Raw genomic sequence first — 19,740 nt, 5'->3', positions numbered from 1 at the left:
ATGTAAGCGGAAGCGAATCCATTTACACTATATCACAACTTCCACCACATTTATGTACATATTGAGTTATATTAGAACACAAATCCCATAATGGCTCGCTCTTCATTTTTCTTAAGCATTGTTGCAATCTATTCGCCCTCCCACAATCAAATTTCAAGAAAAAATTGTGACATCACATGGCAGGAAAAGTATTGGAACTACATAAACAGAAAGTAGATTATATTAGTACAAGTTGTGCATATTGCAGCTTTAAAAAAATAACTAAATGCAGTTTGAAATGGAGTACGAAGAAAGTAAATGTTGTTGTAACAGTTTGGCAGGAAAGTATTGGAACTACATAGTCTGCAGGCGGCAGAATGGACTATTGAACTATTACTATTGAACGGTTGTACTGCTCAGCCGGGTCCTCTTAAGCTCTTATTCGCGAATGTGGAGCCATGTATTTTAATATGCTCACATACCACTTTGTTTCATTAAATTATTATGATGCATTTTCATTATTCCAAATTGAACTATACTTGGAGTAGTTATCTTGACCGTGACATTAGCGAATTGATAGCTTGTAAACTCTATCAGAAAAATGATGCAGTATAAAAAAAGCCCAAATCCTACATTGTTGTGTTAGTAAATAATCTAAATGGAATCCCAAAATAATAAAATGGCAGTCACGGAAGAAGCTTTTCCATCTGTAAGATATGTTCTTATGCTTTCGACGTTTTGTTTAACAATGTTTTTATGTGAATGAAAAACAATAGTGCAGTACGTACAGAGTCCATACATATATTTTTCTACGTTTTTTAGCGTAGACAGCCAAAAAAAGAAAAATTTGTTACTGGATTGAGGCCAACCACTGTTTCGGACGTGTTCGTTCACCATCAGAACACTTTCCTCAATGTCCGACTGCCCGATTATGCTCTATGCGATTTTTGCTGCTGCTACATTTCACCAAGCTTATTGTAAACAATACAGCGACTGTGTGTATGTGTATATGTATGTGTAAAGCATACAATCTTATTTCATTGCCATTCTGCGCAATAACAAATCCATTGAGATATTTTCCCTGAGTCATAGCTTGGCAGATGGAACAACTAACAATTGAATGGAACTTGAAGAGTGCTGCTGCGCGCAGAAAACGCGTGCACCCTCACAGACTCAAATGCTGCACTTAAGGCAAGCATCAAGCAAGAAAACGTACATACATATGTATATACATATGTACGTACGACTTCATGCTTGTTGTCTATGCAGAAAACTTCTCTTTTGTGAGGTTGAATCAACTTCCCTCATCAGTCTTATTAGTGTTGCTGTCCCGTCCCGCCCGACTAGGCACCACTTTTCTCTTTATCTTCCATAGACTGCTTGTAGAGTCATGTATGTTGTACATCTTTTTCCTATACAACTGACCATTGTTGCACCCTAAACAATAAACAACAACACAATTGTGCTACAAAAGTTGTGAATGAGAGTGGGCCGACCACAAGCAAAAATGCTTCGATCAGCATAAATAGTTCGACATTTGGTGATCAAGTTTCTTGCATTTCTACTGTAAAAAGAAGCTATAACGAATACAATAATGCAGAACTGCTTTCAACTGGGTGTATACAAATTTGTTATTTTTTTTTTTTCATCTAAACAAGTTCCATTCTGGAATTATTCGGCCCAAAATTGGTATTTGTCAGAGAATATTCCTAACTTTGGGTAGAGGAATAGAGAAAAATGAGTGTGGATAATTATCGAGAGGTTTTTTTAAGAATCGTATGAGATCTATAATACAATTTTCTAAAACGATTTACAGGTCCGCAAGGAATGTGGAAAGAGAGGACGGAAGCCTGGAAGAAAAACATCGACCGAAAAAATAGATATAAAGGCCAAACTTGGTAAGATAATTGTAAATTAACTCGTACCATAGGGGTATACTTTTATGATATTTTTCTTATAGAACGTAGCAGGCAAAGTGCTAGGGAATGCCGGGCCCGTAAAAAACTACGCTATCAGTACCTTGAGGAGCTAGTTGCAGATCGTGAAAAGGCCGTCGTTGCATTGCGGGCTGAACTGGAACGTGTTGGTATATAAGCTACTATGTCAAGGTAAACTTATTTATTTGGCTCTTTTTACTTACAGTACATACTCTGGAGTAGACAATTAAATGAACATGTCTCAACACCCAACACTGACCAGTTCCTGAAAGAAATCGGAATTATTAAAGAAGAATAATTCATGTTAATCTATAATTAGAACTATAAACACATAAATATTTTTCTGTCTTAATTTAATTAAACGCCCTTGCAGGGTATTATCAATTTGGTTATATTTTTGTATCGAATAGAGTGAAGCAGCTCTATCACAATGAACTTCGGTAAATACATATATTATAGCACTGAATATACAAATATACTAGAGCCCTGCATGACGCTGATTATACCTGACCGAACGAAGCGAATACTGAATCCATTCGGTTGCCTCTTCATACTAGGCTCTTATACAAATGTACCTCAGGCAAGATTACTAAAAAAAAAAGTAGAACTATATGGAATAAGTATGTACATGTGCATTATGAAATAAATTTAAAAAAAAAAATGTTTTATTTTTTTTCACTTTAATAGTTTATGCTTTTATTGTGCAATTATTGCAATATTGCCGTAAGAAAGCCATTCAACGGTGGTAGGTTTTTCCCTATTAAGAGGACTACGCTTCCATCCTCTTTGCCGTTTCCAGCAATATAGATTGCTTTTGGGAGCAGCAGCCGTCAATAACTCTTAAGACATTTTAATAATCTCTTATGTCTTGTATCCGAATTCTCTTTAATTCTCTAATTCCCCTATCAGCGCATAGCATGCCTGTTAGTATTTCCGTCGAGCAAGTCATCTTTTCGCATTGCTTTATGCACAGTTTGACACAATACGAGGAGTTCACGACCATCAGAGTTGCCGAAAAAGCTCAGCGGCTTCCAACAGTTGCTTTGCATCGTAATCTAGGCTCGAATATTGAAATATTGCGCCTACGCGAACTAGTCTATCACCACCGAGTAGCGAGTGCGCGTACACCAGCACAATTTGCTCAGTGCACAGTGAAGAATTGTGAATTTTTGAAAACTGAATTCAAATTCATAATAAACGCATCTTTAAAAGTTTCAAGCGAATACGATTTTTTCAAGTAAAAGTTCCGTCATATTGGGTTTTTCAGGTTATTAAAACCTGATGACCTAGTGAAAAATGGACTTCGGATTGTCTGGATGTGGAAAACTAGGATGAAATATAGGAGGCGAAAAAGCATTAGAAACGAGTTTGGAACGACTCAAAGGCACAATCACGGTATTGTGGGACGGAAGTATTGGTTTCTACTGGAAAGAGAACGACCATTAGAACAGTTCTTTTGAGGACACCGCGGGCAGTAAGGATATCCACCACACGGACCCTATCAACCCTATCCCTATTTCATTTTGGAAATTGTCACACAAAATGTTAGCCGAGAGTGCACTCAAGTGATGCGAAGGTATAAATCTGTTTTGCTGAACACACTTATGGGGAATTTACCTGCTGATAGACTTGAAGCCGTGAGGCCATTTCATATTTGTGGCGTACATTTAATTGATCCTATCGGTGTCTCGTGGCGTATTCGTGTACGGCTACCGTTAAACGTTTATATTATTGTTATTTTCTATTGTCCGATTGCCTTCTTCTGGCCTTGGTAGGAAGGAGCTGAAGAGTCTCCAGAGGGCCTTCGATGATCAGCACTGGCGTCTGCCGTAGGAGAAGTAAGTGGGTCGTCCGTGAAGTCAGCGGAGGAGATCCTGGTGCGTCAAATAGCCGACGCTTCAGTCACCGAAGGAGGAGCTAGGATTTAATTTATTTCGCAAATGCGCAAATACGCGGACGACACGATGACGTACGTCATCGAAGGCAGCAATATGGCCGTGTTGGCGCAGCGAAGCGGGGCGGGTTCTGCCAGTATTCAATCAATTCAAAAACTTTAAAAGTATTTGTTTTTGATGCCATACATATTTACATGACGTTGCTATGTTTACCATTCGGGTGGATTACACAAAAATTAATTTGTCCTCTAAATTTGTATTTAGAATACATATAGGTAAATATATTGAATAAATATTATTCGCATTAATTAAAACTGAATCTGTGGAGATGGATCTATGTTGGTACATATAATATATTAATAATTTACAAATATAATTCAAAGTCTATTCTATTGCTGGAATAAAAGTTGGATTTTTCGCCACATTTCCGAGCATAGACTCCATTTTTGAAATATTTTTCTTTGGACCATTTTAACATCTTATCAGTGGTAAAAGGGCCATGGATTTCATCGTTATTTTGTGTCCACTTAAACTCCCACATGACTTCAGACGAATCGGTCATAGTTTGACTTGATGTAGGACGCGCTTTAAAACGTTGAGACTCTTTCAAATCGAAATCATCAGCATACATGTCAACCTCGTCATCAATTGTAGATTTGCTTGTGCTAGGCAAATCAGTTAGCTTGGAGTTAATGCTTTCCGTAGTTTCGTCATATATATTCATGTTGCCCGTCCTTAAAAGTATTTCATTAGCAAGTTCAGTTAGTTTCAAAATATCTTGAGTTTTTGTATCAACAAAGCCAGCTTTCTTTTGTTTTATTCTTTCCAGAGTTGATACCGCTGGACGCTGACTTCCCAATCTTTTCAAGGCTTGTTGAACGCTTTCCCCCTCTTTTAAATATTCCAATATTTTTCTTAGTGTCATAGACAAATTGAAGGGATTCGCTGGGGGTTCTATAGAACTATCCGACGTATTTAAGCTTTGATCGCCATTTTTGGAGTCACCTTTCTCGATCTAAGGGATACAAATTTTGATATGATAAGAGATACTGAATTAATCATCCTTACCTTAACCCAATCGATGTTATCCAACCAATTATCTTTTATTTCCGTGTCAACATTCCAATGGTAATGGCCATCTTTATCAAAATGACCTTCTTCCAACTCCTCTCGCATATTAAAAGGTGTTACCTTTACATTGTCTTCTACTTTTGGAATGCCCTCCTCGCCGCCTTCAATGTCGCTATCATTCATATATTCACTGTAAGATAATAGGTTGTAAAAGAAAATAAACCATAATCTTAACAATTTATTCACACCGTTCGTAGTGGTCAGAATCTTCTTCATCCGAATCAAGAGTATGTTTTTTACTCTTTCTTTCGTTTATGTTATCGCTTGGTGAACGTTTTCGTCGTTTGGTTGCCATTGTTTGTATCAATTTTTGTTGATGTTCTAAAGAATTACTTTTTAAGCAAATTGAGTGCTCGCAATCTCCACTGACCGAAATTGTTTAATAAATAGTTATTTTCATACAGAATAGTGTGACCGCATACATAAAGCAAAGAAAAGTTCACATTATGCTCATCGTTGAATTGGAATAGAGAGAATGAATGGATTCCATGGGGGTGTGATAGAACGAACCGGAATACATAAAAATAATGCATAGGCTTTGGTTTTACATCTGTCTCTTTTTCCAACACCAAACGTTTTGGTGTTAGTCTCCTCTCACCGAGATGTCTTATGTATGGAAATGCTAATATTGTTGTTCTGTGTTTTATGTTCCAGAATAATGCTAACTCAGCGACGTTATGTGAAGTGTGTATATCAATTAAATACCGTATCTAACGATATTGTTATCGTTATCGTTACAAAAAGGCGCGTATAGGAATAAGTTTATTTTGATTGAATTTGTGACTAGCAATGTGTGATAATAACGAAACTGCTTTGCGCAAGCCATGGTATGTAATCTTGTAAACTAATTCAAACATATTATACAAAATAAAATATTATATTTTCAGGGTTGAGAAATATCGCCCATATTCATTAGATGACCTTATATCTCATGACGAAATAATTTTAACAAGTAAGTTTATCAATAAAAGATGAGATCAATCAAATAAGTACTCAATTCAATTTCAGTCAATCGCTTTATTAGTCAGAAACAGCTTCCCCATTTACTTTTTTATGGACCACCGGGGACTGGTAAAACAAGCACCATATTGGCGTGTGCCCGACAACTTTACCCGCCGGCGCTCTTTAAGTCCATGGTACTAGAGCTTAATGCTTCCGATGATAGGGGTATTGGAATTGTACGTGGCCAAATTCTTAACTTTGCATCTACGCGAACAATTTTCTGCGATACTTTTAAACTTATTATATTAGATGAGGCAGACGCTATGACTAACGACGCTCAAAACGCTTTACGACGCATCATTGAAAAGTATACGGACAACGTCCGTTTTTGTATAATTTGCAATTATCTAAGCAAAATAATCCCGGCGCTACAATCGCGATGCACCCGTTTTCGTTTTGCGCCGTTGTCCCCTGATAAAATGATACCTAGGTTGGAACAAATTGTTCAGTCGGAAGAGTAAGTTTTTTGATTCATTGTACCGTTTTAGTTTTTTAATGCATTGTACCGTTGTAGTATAAAGATTACAGAAAATGGAAAGAAGGCACTGCTTACTCTTTCAAAAGGCGATATGCGAAAGGTACTGAACGTTTTACAAAGCACTTCTATGGCATTTGATGTCGTCAACGAAGATAATGTATACATGTGTGCTGGCTATCCTTTACGGCAAGATATTGAAAACATATTGAAGGCGTTGCTTTCGGGGCACAACTTTGAGGTGTCATTTCAAAGTATGTAAAAATGTTTAAATTTAAGTAAAACATTCATAAAGTATATCTTTATTCACGCAGATGTTGACGTTGCCAAGAGCGCTAGAGGTCTAGCGCTCGAAGACATAATCACCGAGTTGCACTTAATTGTAATGAGACGTAAGTGTTAATAAGATATGGTTTTTGCTTTGATTTTTTTTATATTCTTTACAAAAACAGTTGAATTTCCGATTTCGGTAATGAATGAATTGGTTGTGAAGCTTGCACACATCGAAGAACGTTTAACAAAAGGTTGCACTGATATTGCAAATACGGCAGCGTTGGTTTCTGCTTTTTTTATATGCCGGGACATGGTTTCATTGCATAAGGAATAAATAAAAAAGGTTAAATCATATATTCATCTGTTCATGTCATCTGTTTTAAAATAAATACATATGTAACTTTTTCATTCAATCTTATTAAAACTTCATCCAATTTTATTTTATTCGAACAGTTTTTAAAAATTATTTTCCTGCAAGGAGCTAACTGTTTTCTATGTTTACACTGAGTTAACTGCCCACCAAAGTAAGTTCACTTATTGGATCATCACATGTCTAATCATCAGTTGTAGGCGTCCGACAATCGACAATCGGCAACGATGCAAATGCTACATTGCAATATTTGTTTGTTTTTCAACAAAGGCCACGCATTTATTGTTTTTCAAGGATCTTTAAACCAAGTTGTGATTGAAAACTCGGGAAAAGTCGAAACAGATTTATTCCTGGGGGTTTATATTTTTCTGGTACAGGTACATTAATTAGCCGTCGTTTAAGGTATCATTTGTACAAATCTATAGATAAACGGCTAAGTTGCAGCCATTTGACCAAACCTCTGAATGCCGTATTTTAACGGTCGAAATAGGCAACGATGCTAATGCTACATTGCAATATTTGTTTGTTTTTCAACAAGGGCCACGCATTTATTGTTTTTCAAGGATCTTTAAGGATCGGAATAGATTTATTCTTGGGGTTTTTATATTTTTCTGGTACAGGTACATTAATTAGCCGTCGTTTAAGGTATCGTTTGTACAAATCTATAGATAAACGGCTAAGGTGCAGCCATTTGACCAAACATCTGAATGACGCATTTTAACGTTCGAAATAGGCAACGATGTAACTACTACATTTCAATATTTGTTTGCTTTTCAAAAAGGGCCACACATTTATTGTTTTTCAAGGATCTTTAAGGATCGAAATAGACTTATTCTTGTGGTTTTTATATTTTTCTGGTACAGGTACATTAATTAGCCGTCGTTTAAGGCATCGTTTGTACAAATCTATAGATAAACGGCTAAGGTGCAGCCATTTTACCAAACCTCTGAATGCCGCATTTTAACGGTCGAAATATGCAACGATGCCAATGCTACATTGTAATATTTGTAAGTTTTTCAACAAGGGCCACGCAATTATTGTTTTTCAAGGATCTTTAAGGATCGAAATAGATTTATTCTTGGGGTTTTTATATTTTTCTGGTACAGGTACATTAATAAGCCGTCGTTTAAGGCATCGTTTGTACAAATCTATAGATAAACGGCTAAGGTGCAGCCATTTGACCAAACATCTGAATGACGCATTTTAACGTTCGAAATAGGCAACGATGTAACTACTACATTTCAATATTTGTTTGCTTTTCAAAAAGGGCCACACATTTATTGTTTTTCAAGGATCTTTAAGGATCGAAATAGACTTATTCTTGTGGTTTTTATATTTTTCTGGTACAGGTACATTAATTAGCCGTCGTTTAAGGCATCGTTTGTACAAATCTATAGATAAACGGCTAAGGTGCAGCCATTTTACCAAACCTCTGAATGCCGCATTTTAACGGTCGAAATATGCAACGATGCCAATGCTACATTGTAATATTTGTAAGTTTTTCAACAAGGGCCACGCAATTATTGTTTTTCAAGGATCTTTAAGGATCGAAATAGATTTATTCTTGGGGTTTTTATATTTTTCTGGTACAGGTACATTAATAAGCCGTCGTTTAAGGCATCGTTTGTACAAATCTATAGATAAACGGCTAAGGTGCAGCCATTTGACCAAACCTCTGAATGCCGCATTTTAACGTTCGAAATAGGCAACGATGTAACTACTACATTTAATATTTGTTTGCTTTTCAACAAGGGCCACACATTTATTGTTTTTCAAGGATCTTTAAGGATCGAAATAGATTTATTCTTGGGGTTTTTATATTTTTCTGGTACAGGTACATTAATTAGCCGTCGTTTAAGGCATCGTTTGTAAAAATCTATAGATAAACGGCTAAGGTGCAGCCATTTGACCAAACCTCTGAATGCCGCATTTTAACGTTCGAAATAGGCAACGATGTAACTACTACATTTCAATATTTGTTTGCTTTTCAACAAGGGCCACACATTTATTGTTTTTCAAGGATCTTTAAGGATCGGAATAGATTTATTCTTGGGGTTTTTATATTTTTCTGGTACAGGTACATTAATTAGCCGTCGTTTAAGGCATCGTTTGTACAAATCTATAGATAAACGGCTAAGGTGCAGCCATTTTACCAAACCTCTGAATGCCGCATTTTAACGTTCGAAATAGGCAACGATGTATTTACTACATTTCAATATTTGTTTGCTTTTCAACAAGGGCCACGCATTTATTGTTTTTCAAGGATCTTTAAGGATCGAAATAGATTTATTCTTGGGGTTTTTATATTTTTCTGGTACAGGTACATTAATTAGCCGTCGTTTAAGGCATCGTTTGTACAAATCTATAGATAAACGGCTAAGGTGCAGCCATTTGACCAAACCTCTGAATGCCGCATTTTAACGTTCGAAATAGGCAACGATGTATTTACTACATTTCAATATTTGTTTGCTTTTCAACAAGGGCCACGCATTTATTGTTTTTCAAGGATCTTTAAGGATCGAAATAGATTTATTCTTGGTGTTTTTATATTTTTCTGGTACAGGTACATTAATTAGCCGTCGTTTAAGGCATCGTTTGTACAAATCTATAGATAAACGGCTAAGGTGCAGCCATTTTACCAAACCTCTGAATGCCGCATTTTAACGTTCGAAATAGGCAACGATGTAACTACTACATTTCAATATTTGTTTGTTTTTCAACAAGGGCCACGCAATTATTGATTTTCAAGGAACTTTAAGGATCGAAATAGATTTATTCTTGGGGTTTTTATATTTTTCTGGTACAGGTACATTAATTAGCCGTCGTTTGAGGCATCGTTTGTACAAATCTATAGATAAACGGCTAAGGTGCAGCCATTTGACCAAACCTCTGAATGCCGCATTTTAACGTTCGAAATAGGCAACGATGTAACTACTACATTTCAATATTTGTTTGCTTTTCAACAAGGGCTACACATTTATTGTTTTTCAAGGATCTTTAAGGATCGAAATAGATTTATTCTTGGGGTTTTTATATTTTTCTGGTACAGGTACATTAATTAGCCGTCGTTTAAGGCATCGTTTGTAAAAATCTATAGATAAACGGCTAAGGTGCAGCCATTTGACAAAACCTCTGAATGCCGCATTTTAACGTTCGAAATAGGCAACGATGTAACTACTACATTTCAATATTTGTTTGCTTTTCAACAAGGGCCACGCATTTATTGTTTTTCAAGGATCTTTAAGGATCGAAATAGATTTATTCTTGGTGTTTTTATATTTTTCTGGTACAGGTACATTAATTAGCCGTCGTTAAAGGCATCGTTTGTACAAATCTATAGATAAACGGCTAAGGTGCAGCCATTTTACCAAACCTCTGAATGCCGCATTTTAACGTTCGAAATAGGCAACGATTCCAATGCTACATTGTAATATTTGTAAGTTTTTCAACAAGGGCCACGCATTTATTGTTTTTCAAGGATCTTTAAGGATCGAAATAGATTTATTCTTGGGGTTTTTATATTTTTCTGGTACAGGTACATTAATTAGCCGTCGTTTAAGGCATCGTTTGTAAAAATCTATAGATAAACGGCTAAGGTGCAGCCATTTGACCAAACCTCTGAATGCCGCATTTTAACGTTCGAAATAGGCAACGATGCCAATGCTACATTGTAATATTTGTAAGTTTTTCAACAAGTGCCACGCATTTATTGTTTTTCAAGGATCTTTAAGGATCGAAATAGATTTATTCTTGGTGTTTTTATATTTTTCTGGTACAGGTACATTAATTAGCCGTCGTTTAAGGCATCGTTTGTACAAATCTATAGATAAACGGCTAAGGTGCAGCCATTTTACCAAACCTCTGAATGCCGCATTTTAACGTTCAAAATAGGCAACGATGCCAATGCTACATTGTAATATTTGTAAGTTTTTCAACAAGGGCCACGCATTTATTGTTTTTCAAGGATCTTTAAGGATCGAAATAGATTTATTCTTGGGGTTTTTATATTTTTCTGGTACAGGTACATTAATTAGCCGTCGTTTAAGGCATCGTTTGTACAAATCTATAGATAAACGGCTAAGGTGCAGCCATTTTACTAAACCTCTGAATGCCGCATTTTAACGTTCGAAATAGGAAACGATGCCAATGCTTCATTGTAATATTTGTAAGTTTTTCAACAAGGGCCACGCATTTATTGTTTTTCAAGGATCTTTAAACCAAGCTCTGACTGAAAACTCGGGAAAAGTCGAAATAGATTTATTCCTGGGGGTTTTATATTTTTCTGATACAGGTACATTAATTAGCCGTCGTTTAAGGTATCGTTTGTACAAATCTATAGATAAACGGCTAAGGTGCAGCCATTTGACCAAACCTCTGAATGCCGCATTTTAACTGTCGAAATAGGCAACGATGCCAATGCTACATTGCAACTTTTGTATGTTTTTTTAACAAAGCCAACGCATTTAAAACTTTTCAGGGATCTAAACACAGCCTAATTCAGTGCAGCGTTAAGTATTCAGATTCTGGTCTGATGAGCTCGTGAGGTGGCTCAAAGGGGGCCTAGCTGAGGCCACCGGACGGGTCGCAGGTTGCGGATAGCGAACGACCTACCTATATACAGGTCATATAGGTAGGTCAGCTGCGAATAATCGGACATCCCTAGGGAGAGTACCGAAAATAAGCAGCCCCGGACAGCCAGCGGGTGTTCGCGAAGTAGCAACACTGACGATGCGCTTGTGGTGCCGCCTCGTATAAGTAGCTCACACACTCCCCTATCCCTACACACTACCTACCCACTTCCCAACCCCCCACATTCAGCTCACACCGGGCCGGACTAAGAGTGTTATTCGACCCGTGCCGAGAGTCATTTGCAATATACATTGCAATATTTGTTTGTTTTTCAACAAGGGCCACGCATTTATTGTTTTTCAAGGATCTTTAAGGATCGAAATAGATTTATTCTTGGGGTTTTTATATTTTTCTGGTACAGGTACATTAATTAGCCGTCGTTTAAGGCATCGTTTGTACAAATCTATAGATAAACGGCTAAGGTGCAGCCATTTTACCAAACCTCTGAATGCGGCATTTTAACGTTCGAAATATGCAACGATGCCAATGCTACATTGCAATATTTGTTTGTTTTTCAACAAGGGCCACGCAATTATTGTTTTTCAAGGATCTTTAAGGATCGAAATAGATTTATTCTTGGGGTTTTTATATTTTTCTGGTACAGGTACATTAATTAGCCGTCGTTTAAGGTATCGTTTGTACAAATCTATAAATAAACGGCTAAGGTGCAGCCATTTGACCAAACCTCTGAATGCCGCATTTTAACTGTCGAAATAGGCAACGATGCCAATGCTACATTGCAATATTTGTTTGTTTTTCAACAAGGGCCACGCAGTTATTGTTTTTCAAGGATCTTTAAGGATCGAAATAGATTTATTCTTGGGGTTTTTATATTTTTCTGGTACAGGTACATTAATTAGCCGTCGTTTAAGGCATCGTTTGTACAAATCTATAGATAAACGGCTAAGGTGCAGCCATTTTACTAAACCTCTGAATGCCGCATTTTAACGTTCGAAATAGGAAACGATGCCAATGCTACATTGTAATATTTGTAAGTTTTTCAACAAGGGCCACGCATTTATTGTTTTTCAAGGATCTTTAAACCAAGCTCTGACTGAAAACTCGGGAAAAGTCGAAATAGATTTATTCCTGGGGGTTTTATATTTTTCTGATACAGGTACATTAATTAGCCGTCGTTTAAGGTATCGTTTGTACAAATCTATACATAAACGGCTAAGGTGCAGCCATTTGACCAAACCTCTGAATGCCGCATTTTAACTGTCGAAATAGGCAACGATGCCAATGCTACATTGCAATATTTGTTTGTTTTTCAACAAGGGCCACGCAATTATTGTTTTTCAAGGATCTTTAAGGATCGAAATAGATTTATTCTTGGGGTTTTTATATTTTTCTGGTACAGGTACATTAATTAGCCGTCGTTTAAGGCATCGTTTGTACAAATCTATAGATAAACGGCTAAGGTGCAGCCATTTGACCAAACCTCTGAATGCCGCATTTTAACGTTCGAAATAGGCAACGATGCCAATGCTACATTGTAATATTTGTAAGTTTTTCAACAAGTGCCACGCATTTATTGTTTTTCAAGGATCTTTAAGGATCGAAATAGATTTATTCTTGGTGTTTTTATATTTTTCTGGTACAGGTACATTAATTAGCCGTCGTTTAAGGCATCGTTTGTACAAATCTATAGATAAACGGCTAAGGTGCAGCCATTTTACTAAACCTCTGAATGCCGCATTTTAACGTTCGAAATAGGAAACGATGCCAATGCTACATTGTAATATTTGTAAGTTTTTCAACAAGGGCCACGCATTTATTGTTTTTCAAGGATCTTTAAACCAAGCTCTGACTGAAAACTCGGGAAAAGTCGAAATAGATTTATTCCTGGGGGTTTTATATTTTTCTGATACAGGTACATTAATTAGCCGTCGTTTAAGGTATCGTTTGTACAAATCTATAGATAAACGGCTAAGGTGCAGCCATTTGACCAAACCTCTGAATGCCGCATTTTAACTGTCGAAATAGGCAACGATGCCAATGCTACATTGCAATATTTGTTTGTTTTTCAACAAGGGCCACGCAATTATTGTTTTTCAAGGATCTTTAAGGATCGAAATAGATTTATTCTTGGGGTTTTTATATTTTTCTGGTACAGGTACATTAATTAGCCGTCGTTTAAGGCATCGTTTGTACAAATCTATAGATAAACGGCTAAGGTGCAGCCATTTGACCAAACCTCTGAATGCCGCATTTTAACGTTCGAAATAGGCAACGATGCCAATGCTACATTGTAATATTTGTAAGTTTTTCAACAAGTGCCACGCATTTATTGTTTTTCAAGGATCTTTAAGGATCGAAATAGATTTATTCTTGGTGTTTTTATATTTTTCTGGTACAGGTACATTAATTAGCCGTCGTTTAAGGCATCGTTTGTACAAATCTATAGATAAACGGCTAAGGTTCAGCCATTTGACCAAACCTCTGAATGCCGCATTTTAACGTTCGAAATAGGCAACGATGTATTTACTACATTTCAATATTTGTTTGCTTTTCAACAAGGGCCACGCATTTATTGTTTTTCAAGGATCTTTAAGGATCGAAATAGATTTATTCTTGGTGTTTTTATATTTTTCTGGTACAGGTACATTAATTAGCCGTCGTTTAAGGCATCGTTTGTACAAATCTATAGATAAACGGCTAAGGTGCAGCCATTTTACCAAACCTCTGAATGCCGCATTTTAACGTTCGAAATAGGCAACGATGTATTTACTACATTTCAATATTTGTTTGCTTTTCAACAAGGGCCACGCATTTATTGTTTTTCAAGGATCTTTAAGGATCGAAATAGATTTATTCTTGGGGTTTTTATATTTTTCTGGTACAGGTACATTAATTAGCCGTCGTTTAAGGCATCGTTTGTACAAATCTATAGATAAACGGCTAAGGTGCAGCCATTTGACCAAACCTCTGAATGCCGCATTTTAACGTTCGAAATAGGCAACGATGTATTTACTACATTTCAATATTTGTTTGCTTTTCAACAAGGGCCACGCATTTATTGTTTTTCAAGGATCTTTAAGGATCAAAATAGATTTATTCTTGGTGTTTTTATATTTTTCTGGTACAGGTACATTAATTAGCCGTCGTTTAAGGCATCGTTTGTACAAATCTATAGATAAACGGCTAAGGTGCAGCCATTTTACCAAACCTCTGAATGCCGCATTTTAACGTTCGAAATAGGCAACGATGCCAATGCTACATTGTAATATTTGTAAGTTTTTCAACAAGGGCCACGCATTTATTGTTTTTCAAGGATCTTTAAGGATCGAAATAGATTTATTCTTGGGGTTTTTATATTTTTCTGGTACAGGTACATTAATTAACCGTCGTTTAAGGCATCGTTTGTACAAATCTATAGATAAACGGCTAAGGTGCAGCCATTTGACCAAACCTCTGAATGCCGCATTTTAACGTTCGAAATAGGCAACGATGTATTTACTACATTTCAATATTTGTTTGCTTTTCAACAAGGGCCACGCATTTATTGTTTTTCAAGGATCTTTAAGGATCGAAATAGATTTATTCTTGGTGTTTTTATATTTTTCTGGTACAGGTACATTAATTAGCCGTCGTTTAAGGCATCGTTTGTACAAATCTATAGATAAACGGCTAAGGTGCAGCCATTTTACCAAACCTCTGAATGCCGCATTTTAACGTTCGAAATAGGCAACGATGTATTTACTACATTTCAATATTTGTTTGCTTTTCAACAAGGGCCACGCATTTATTGTTTTTCAAGGATCTTTAAGGATCGAAATAGATTTATTCTTGGGGTTTTTATATTTTTCTGGTACAGGTACATTAAGTAGCCGTCGTTTAAGGCATCGTTTGTACAAATCTATAGATAAACGGCTAAGGTGCAGCCATTTTACCAAACCTCTGAATGCCGCATTTTAACGTTCGAAATAGGCAACGATGTATTTACTACATTTCAATATTTGTTTGCTTTTCAACAAGGGCCACGCATTTATTGTTTTTCAAGGATCTTTAAGGATCGAAATAGATTTATTCTTGGGGTTTTTATATTTTTCTGGTACAGGTACATTAATTAGCCGTCGTTTAAGGCATCGTTTGTAAAAATCTATAGATAAACGGCTAAGGTGCAGCCATTTGACCAAACCTCTGAATGCCGCATTTTAACGTTCGAAATAGGCAACGATGTAACTACTACATTTCAATATTTGTTTGCTTTTCAACAAGGGCCACGCATTTATTGTTTTTCAAGGATCTTTAAGGATCGAAATAGATTTATTCTTGGGGTTTTTATATTTTTCTGGTACAGGTACATTAATTAGCCGTCGTTTAAGGCATCGTTTGTACAAATCTATAGATAAACGGCTAAGGTGCAGCCATTTTACCAAACCTCTGAATGCCGCATTTTAACGTTCGAAATAGGCAACGATGCCAATGCTACATTGTAATATTTGTAAGTTTTTCAACAAGGGCCACGCATTTATTGTTTTTCAAGGATCTTTAAGGATCGAAATAGATTTATTCTTGGTGTTTTTATATTTTTCTGGTACAGGTACATTAATTAGCCGTCGTTTAAGGCATCGTTTGTACAAATCTATAGATAAACGGCTAAGGTGCAGCCATTTTACCAAACCTCTGAATGCCGCATTTTAACGTTCGAAATAGGCAACGATGCCAATGCTACATTGTAATATTTGTAAGTTTTTCAACAAGGGCCACGCATTTATTGTTTTTCAAGGATCTTTAAGGATCGAAATAGATTTATTCTTGGTGTTTTTATATTTTTCTGGTACAGGTACATTAATTAGCCGTCGTTTAAGGCATCGTTTGTACAAATCTATAGATAAACGGCTAAGGTGCAGCCATTTTACCAAACCTCTGAATGCCGCATTTTAACGTTCGAAATAGGCAACGATGTATTTACTACATTTCAATATTTGTTTGCTTTTCAACAAGGGCCACGCATTTATTGTTTTTCAAGGATCTTTAAGGATCGAAATAGATTTATTCTTGGGGTTTTTATATTTTTCTGGTACAGGTACATTAATTAGCCGTCGTTTAAGGCATCGTTTGTACAAATCTATAGATAAACGGCTAAGGTGCAGCCATTTTACCAAACCTCTGAATGCCGCATTTTAACGTTCGAAATAGGCAACGATGTATTTACTACATTTCAATATTTGTTTGCTTTTCAACAAGGGCCACGCATTTATTGTTTTTCAAGGATCTTTAAGGATCGAAATAGATTTATTCTTGGGGTTTTTATATTTTTCTGGTACAGGTACATTAAGTAGCCGTCGTTTAAGGCATCGTTTGTACAAATCTATAGATAAACGGCTAAGGTGCAGCCATTTTACCAAACCTCTGAATGCCGCATTTTAACGTTCGAAATAGGCAACGATGTATTTACTACATTTCAATATTTGTTTGCTTTTCAACAAGGGCCACGCATTTATTGTTTTTCAAGGATCTTTAAGGATCGAAATAGATTTATTCTTGGGGTTTTTATATTTTTCTGGTACAGGTACATTAATTAGCCGTCGTTTAAGGCATCGTTTGTACAAATCTATAGATAAACGGCTAAGGTGCAGCCATTTTACCAAACCTCTGAATGCCGCATTTTAACGTTCGAAATAGGCAACGATGCCAATGCTACATTGTAATATTTGTAAGTTTTTCAACAAGGGCCACGCATTTATTGTTTTTCAAGGATCTTTAAGGATCGAAATAGATTTATTCTTGGTGTTTTTATATTTTTCTGGTACAGGTACATTAATTAGCCGTCGTTTAAGGCATCGTTTGTACAAATCTATAGATAAACGGCTAAGGTGCAGCCATTTTACCAAACCTCTGAATGCCGCATTTTAACGTTCGAAATAGGCAACGATGTATTTACTACATTTCAATATTTGTTTGCTTTTCAACAAGGGCCACGCATTTATTGTTTTTCAAGGATCTTTAAGGATCGAAATAGATTTATTCTTGGGGTTTTTATATTTTTCTGGTACAGGTACATTAATTAGCCGTCGTTTAAGGCATCGTTTGTACAAATCTATAGATAAACGGCTAAGGTGCAGCCATTTGACCAAACCTCTGAATGCCGCATTTTAACGTTCGAAATAGGCAACGATGTATTTACTACATTTCAATATTTGTTTGCTTTTCAACAAGGGCCACGCATTTATTGTTTTTCAAGGATCTTTAAGGATCGAAATAGATTTATTCTTGGTGTTTTTATATTTTTCTGGTACAGGTACATTAATTAGCCGTCGTTTAAGGCATCGTTTGTACAAATCTATAGATAAACGGCTAAGGTGCAGCCATTTTACCAAACCTCTGAATGCCGCATTTTAACGTTCGAAATAGGCAACGATGCCAATGCTACATTGTAATATTTGTAAGTTTTTCAACAAGGGCCACGCATTTATTGTTTTTCAAGGATCTTTAAGGATCGAAATAGATTTATTCTTGGGGTTTTTATATTTTTCTGGTACAGGTACATTAATTAGCCGTCGTTTAAGGCATCGTTTGTAAAAATATATAGATAAACGGCTAAGGTGCAGCCATTTTACTAAACCTCTGAATGCCGCATTTTAACGTTCGAAATAGGAAACGATGCCAATGCTACATTTCAATATTTGTTTGCTTTTCAACAAAGGCCACGCATTTATTGTTTTTCAAGGATCTTTAAACCAAGCTCTGACTGAAAACTCGGGAAAAGTCGAAATAGATTTATTCCTGGGGGTTTTATATTTTTCTGATACAGGTACATTAATTAGCCGTCGTTTAAGGTATCGTTTGTACAAATCTATAGATAAACGGCTAAGGTGCAGCCATTTGACCAAACCTCTGAATGCCGCATTTTAACTGTCGAAATAGGCAACGATGCCAATGCTACATTGCAACTTTTGTATGTTTTTTTAACAAAGCCAACGCATTTAAAGCTTTTCAGGGATCTAAACACAGCCTAATTCAGTGCAGCGTTAAGTATTCAGATTCTGGTCTGATGAGCTCGTGAGGTGGCTCAAAGGGGGCCTAGCTGAGGCCACCGGACGGGTCGCAGGTTGCGGATAGCGAACGACCTACCTATATACAGGTCATATAGGTAGGTCAGCTGCGAATAATCGGACATCCCTAGGGAGAGTACCGAAAATAAGCAGCCCCGGACAGTCAGCGGGTGTTCGCGAAGTAGCAACACTGACGATGCGCTTGTGGTGCCGCCTCGTATAAGTAGCTCACACACTCCCCTATCCCTACACACTACCTACCCACATCCCAACCCCCCACATTCAGCTCACACCGGGCCGGACTAAGAGTGTTATTCGACCCGTGCCGAGAGTCAGCCTGGCTGGGGGCCCGGTATATAAAACTAGCCCAGTCGTTAACGGAGAGCTCAGGGACTTGGCAGCCCCCTGTTCTAAGTATGCCTTATCCGGGCAACGTGGATCTCTGCCCGGACGGACCGTACCCCTTCTCTGCAGCTCGTGGGAAAAGAATGGAAGAATTTAAAAACAACAAAAATGAGTCTGGCACTCCCCAAATGCCAACAGGGAGCAATCCCAAATAGGGGAAGGCAGCGGCCCAAAGGCCTGGCCCGACCCGCAAATCAGCAGGGAAAACCTGCGCGGCGGAAGATGCTAGGGGGAGCCCAAAGGGGTCCCATCCCGGTGTCGGGGTGGGTGGTGAATTGGCTCACAAAACCGATACCTTGGCAGAGTGGCTATGCAATCTTGCGGCTGCTCTGCCTGCTGGTAAAGTGGCGGGTGATGAGTCACCATCTACTAGTGTCCAAGCCAAATCTTTTACATATGCCGATAGAAGGAGTGCTGGCAATATACTCCGTCGGCAGAACGCAAGCCAGATGTCCAGCCCGACGGACAAATGGATAAAGAAGGTTGAGTGGGCCTCGAAGGTGCTGCCGAACTTTGGCAAGGAAGCACCGAAGAAGGAAGCCCCTCAGTCAAAAAGGCAGCGCTCACAAGAGACTCCGGGGCCGACACCGAAGCGCTCCAGAGTGCTGCCTAACACATCATTCGCGCAGATTGCCAGAAAAAG

The 19,740-nt window shown here is 37.3% G+C and overlaps 3 protein-coding genes across 5 annotated transcripts; 2 read left to right on the top strand and 1 right to left on the bottom strand.

Annotated features, from left to right (window-relative positions):
• The first annotated feature begins 571 nt into the window (after positions 1-571).
• On the top strand, positions 572-2,399 carry LOC108163010 (REPTOR-binding partner). Of its 3 annotated transcripts, none has more exons than XM_017298038.2 (4): positions 572-688; positions 1,796-1,877; positions 1,940-2,061; positions 2,122-2,394. In XM_017298038.2, the coding sequence occupies exons 1-4, from the start codon at positions 638-640 to the stop codon at positions 2,212-2,214; spliced, it is 348 nt and encodes a 115-aa protein (XP_017153527.1). In that variant the 5' UTR covers positions 572-637; the 3' UTR covers positions 2,215-2,394. The 3 variants fall into 3 exon arrangements, with proteins under 3 accessions (XP_017153527.1, XP_017153529.1, XP_017153528.1); XM_017298040.2 differs by having other exon boundaries at positions 573-688; positions 1,940-2,065; XM_017298039.2 differs by lacking the exon at positions 572-688 and adding an exon at positions 727-759 and having other exon boundaries at positions 2,122-2,399.
• Positions 2,400-4,091: 1,692 nt separating this feature from the next.
• On the bottom strand, positions 4,092-5,351 carry LOC108163008 (CD2 antigen cytoplasmic tail-binding protein 2 homolog). Its single transcript, XM_017298033.2, has 3 exons — positions 5,131-5,351; positions 4,880-5,072; positions 4,092-4,826 (listed from the first exon to the last, which is right to left on the bottom strand). The coding sequence occupies exons 1-3, from the start codon at positions 5,235-5,237 to the stop codon at positions 4,176-4,178; spliced, it is 951 nt and encodes a 316-aa protein (XP_017153522.1). The 5' UTR covers positions 5,238-5,351; the 3' UTR covers positions 4,092-4,175.
• Positions 5,352-5,659: 308 nt separating this feature from the next.
• On the top strand, positions 5,660-7,110 carry LOC108163007 (replication factor C subunit 5). The gene is made up of 6 exons (XM_017298031.2): positions 5,660-5,769; positions 5,830-5,894; positions 5,951-6,401; positions 6,459-6,673; positions 6,734-6,811; positions 6,872-7,110. The coding sequence occupies exons 1-6, from the start codon at positions 5,732-5,734 to the stop codon at positions 7,024-7,026; spliced, it is 1,002 nt and encodes a 333-aa protein (XP_017153520.1). The 5' UTR covers positions 5,660-5,731; the 3' UTR covers positions 7,027-7,110.
• The last annotated feature ends 12,630 nt before the right edge of the window (positions 7,111-19,740 follow it).

The sequence above is a fragment of the Drosophila miranda genome, chromosome 4 (genome assembly GCF_003369915.1).
Source record: "Drosophila miranda strain MSH22 chromosome 4, D.miranda_PacBio2.1, whole genome shotgun sequence".
NCBI lineage: Eukaryota > Metazoa > Arthropoda > Insecta > Diptera > Drosophilidae > Drosophila > Drosophila miranda.
Note: the sequence above shows the minus strand (reverse complement) of the source record. Positions and strands in the feature narration are given on the sequence as shown.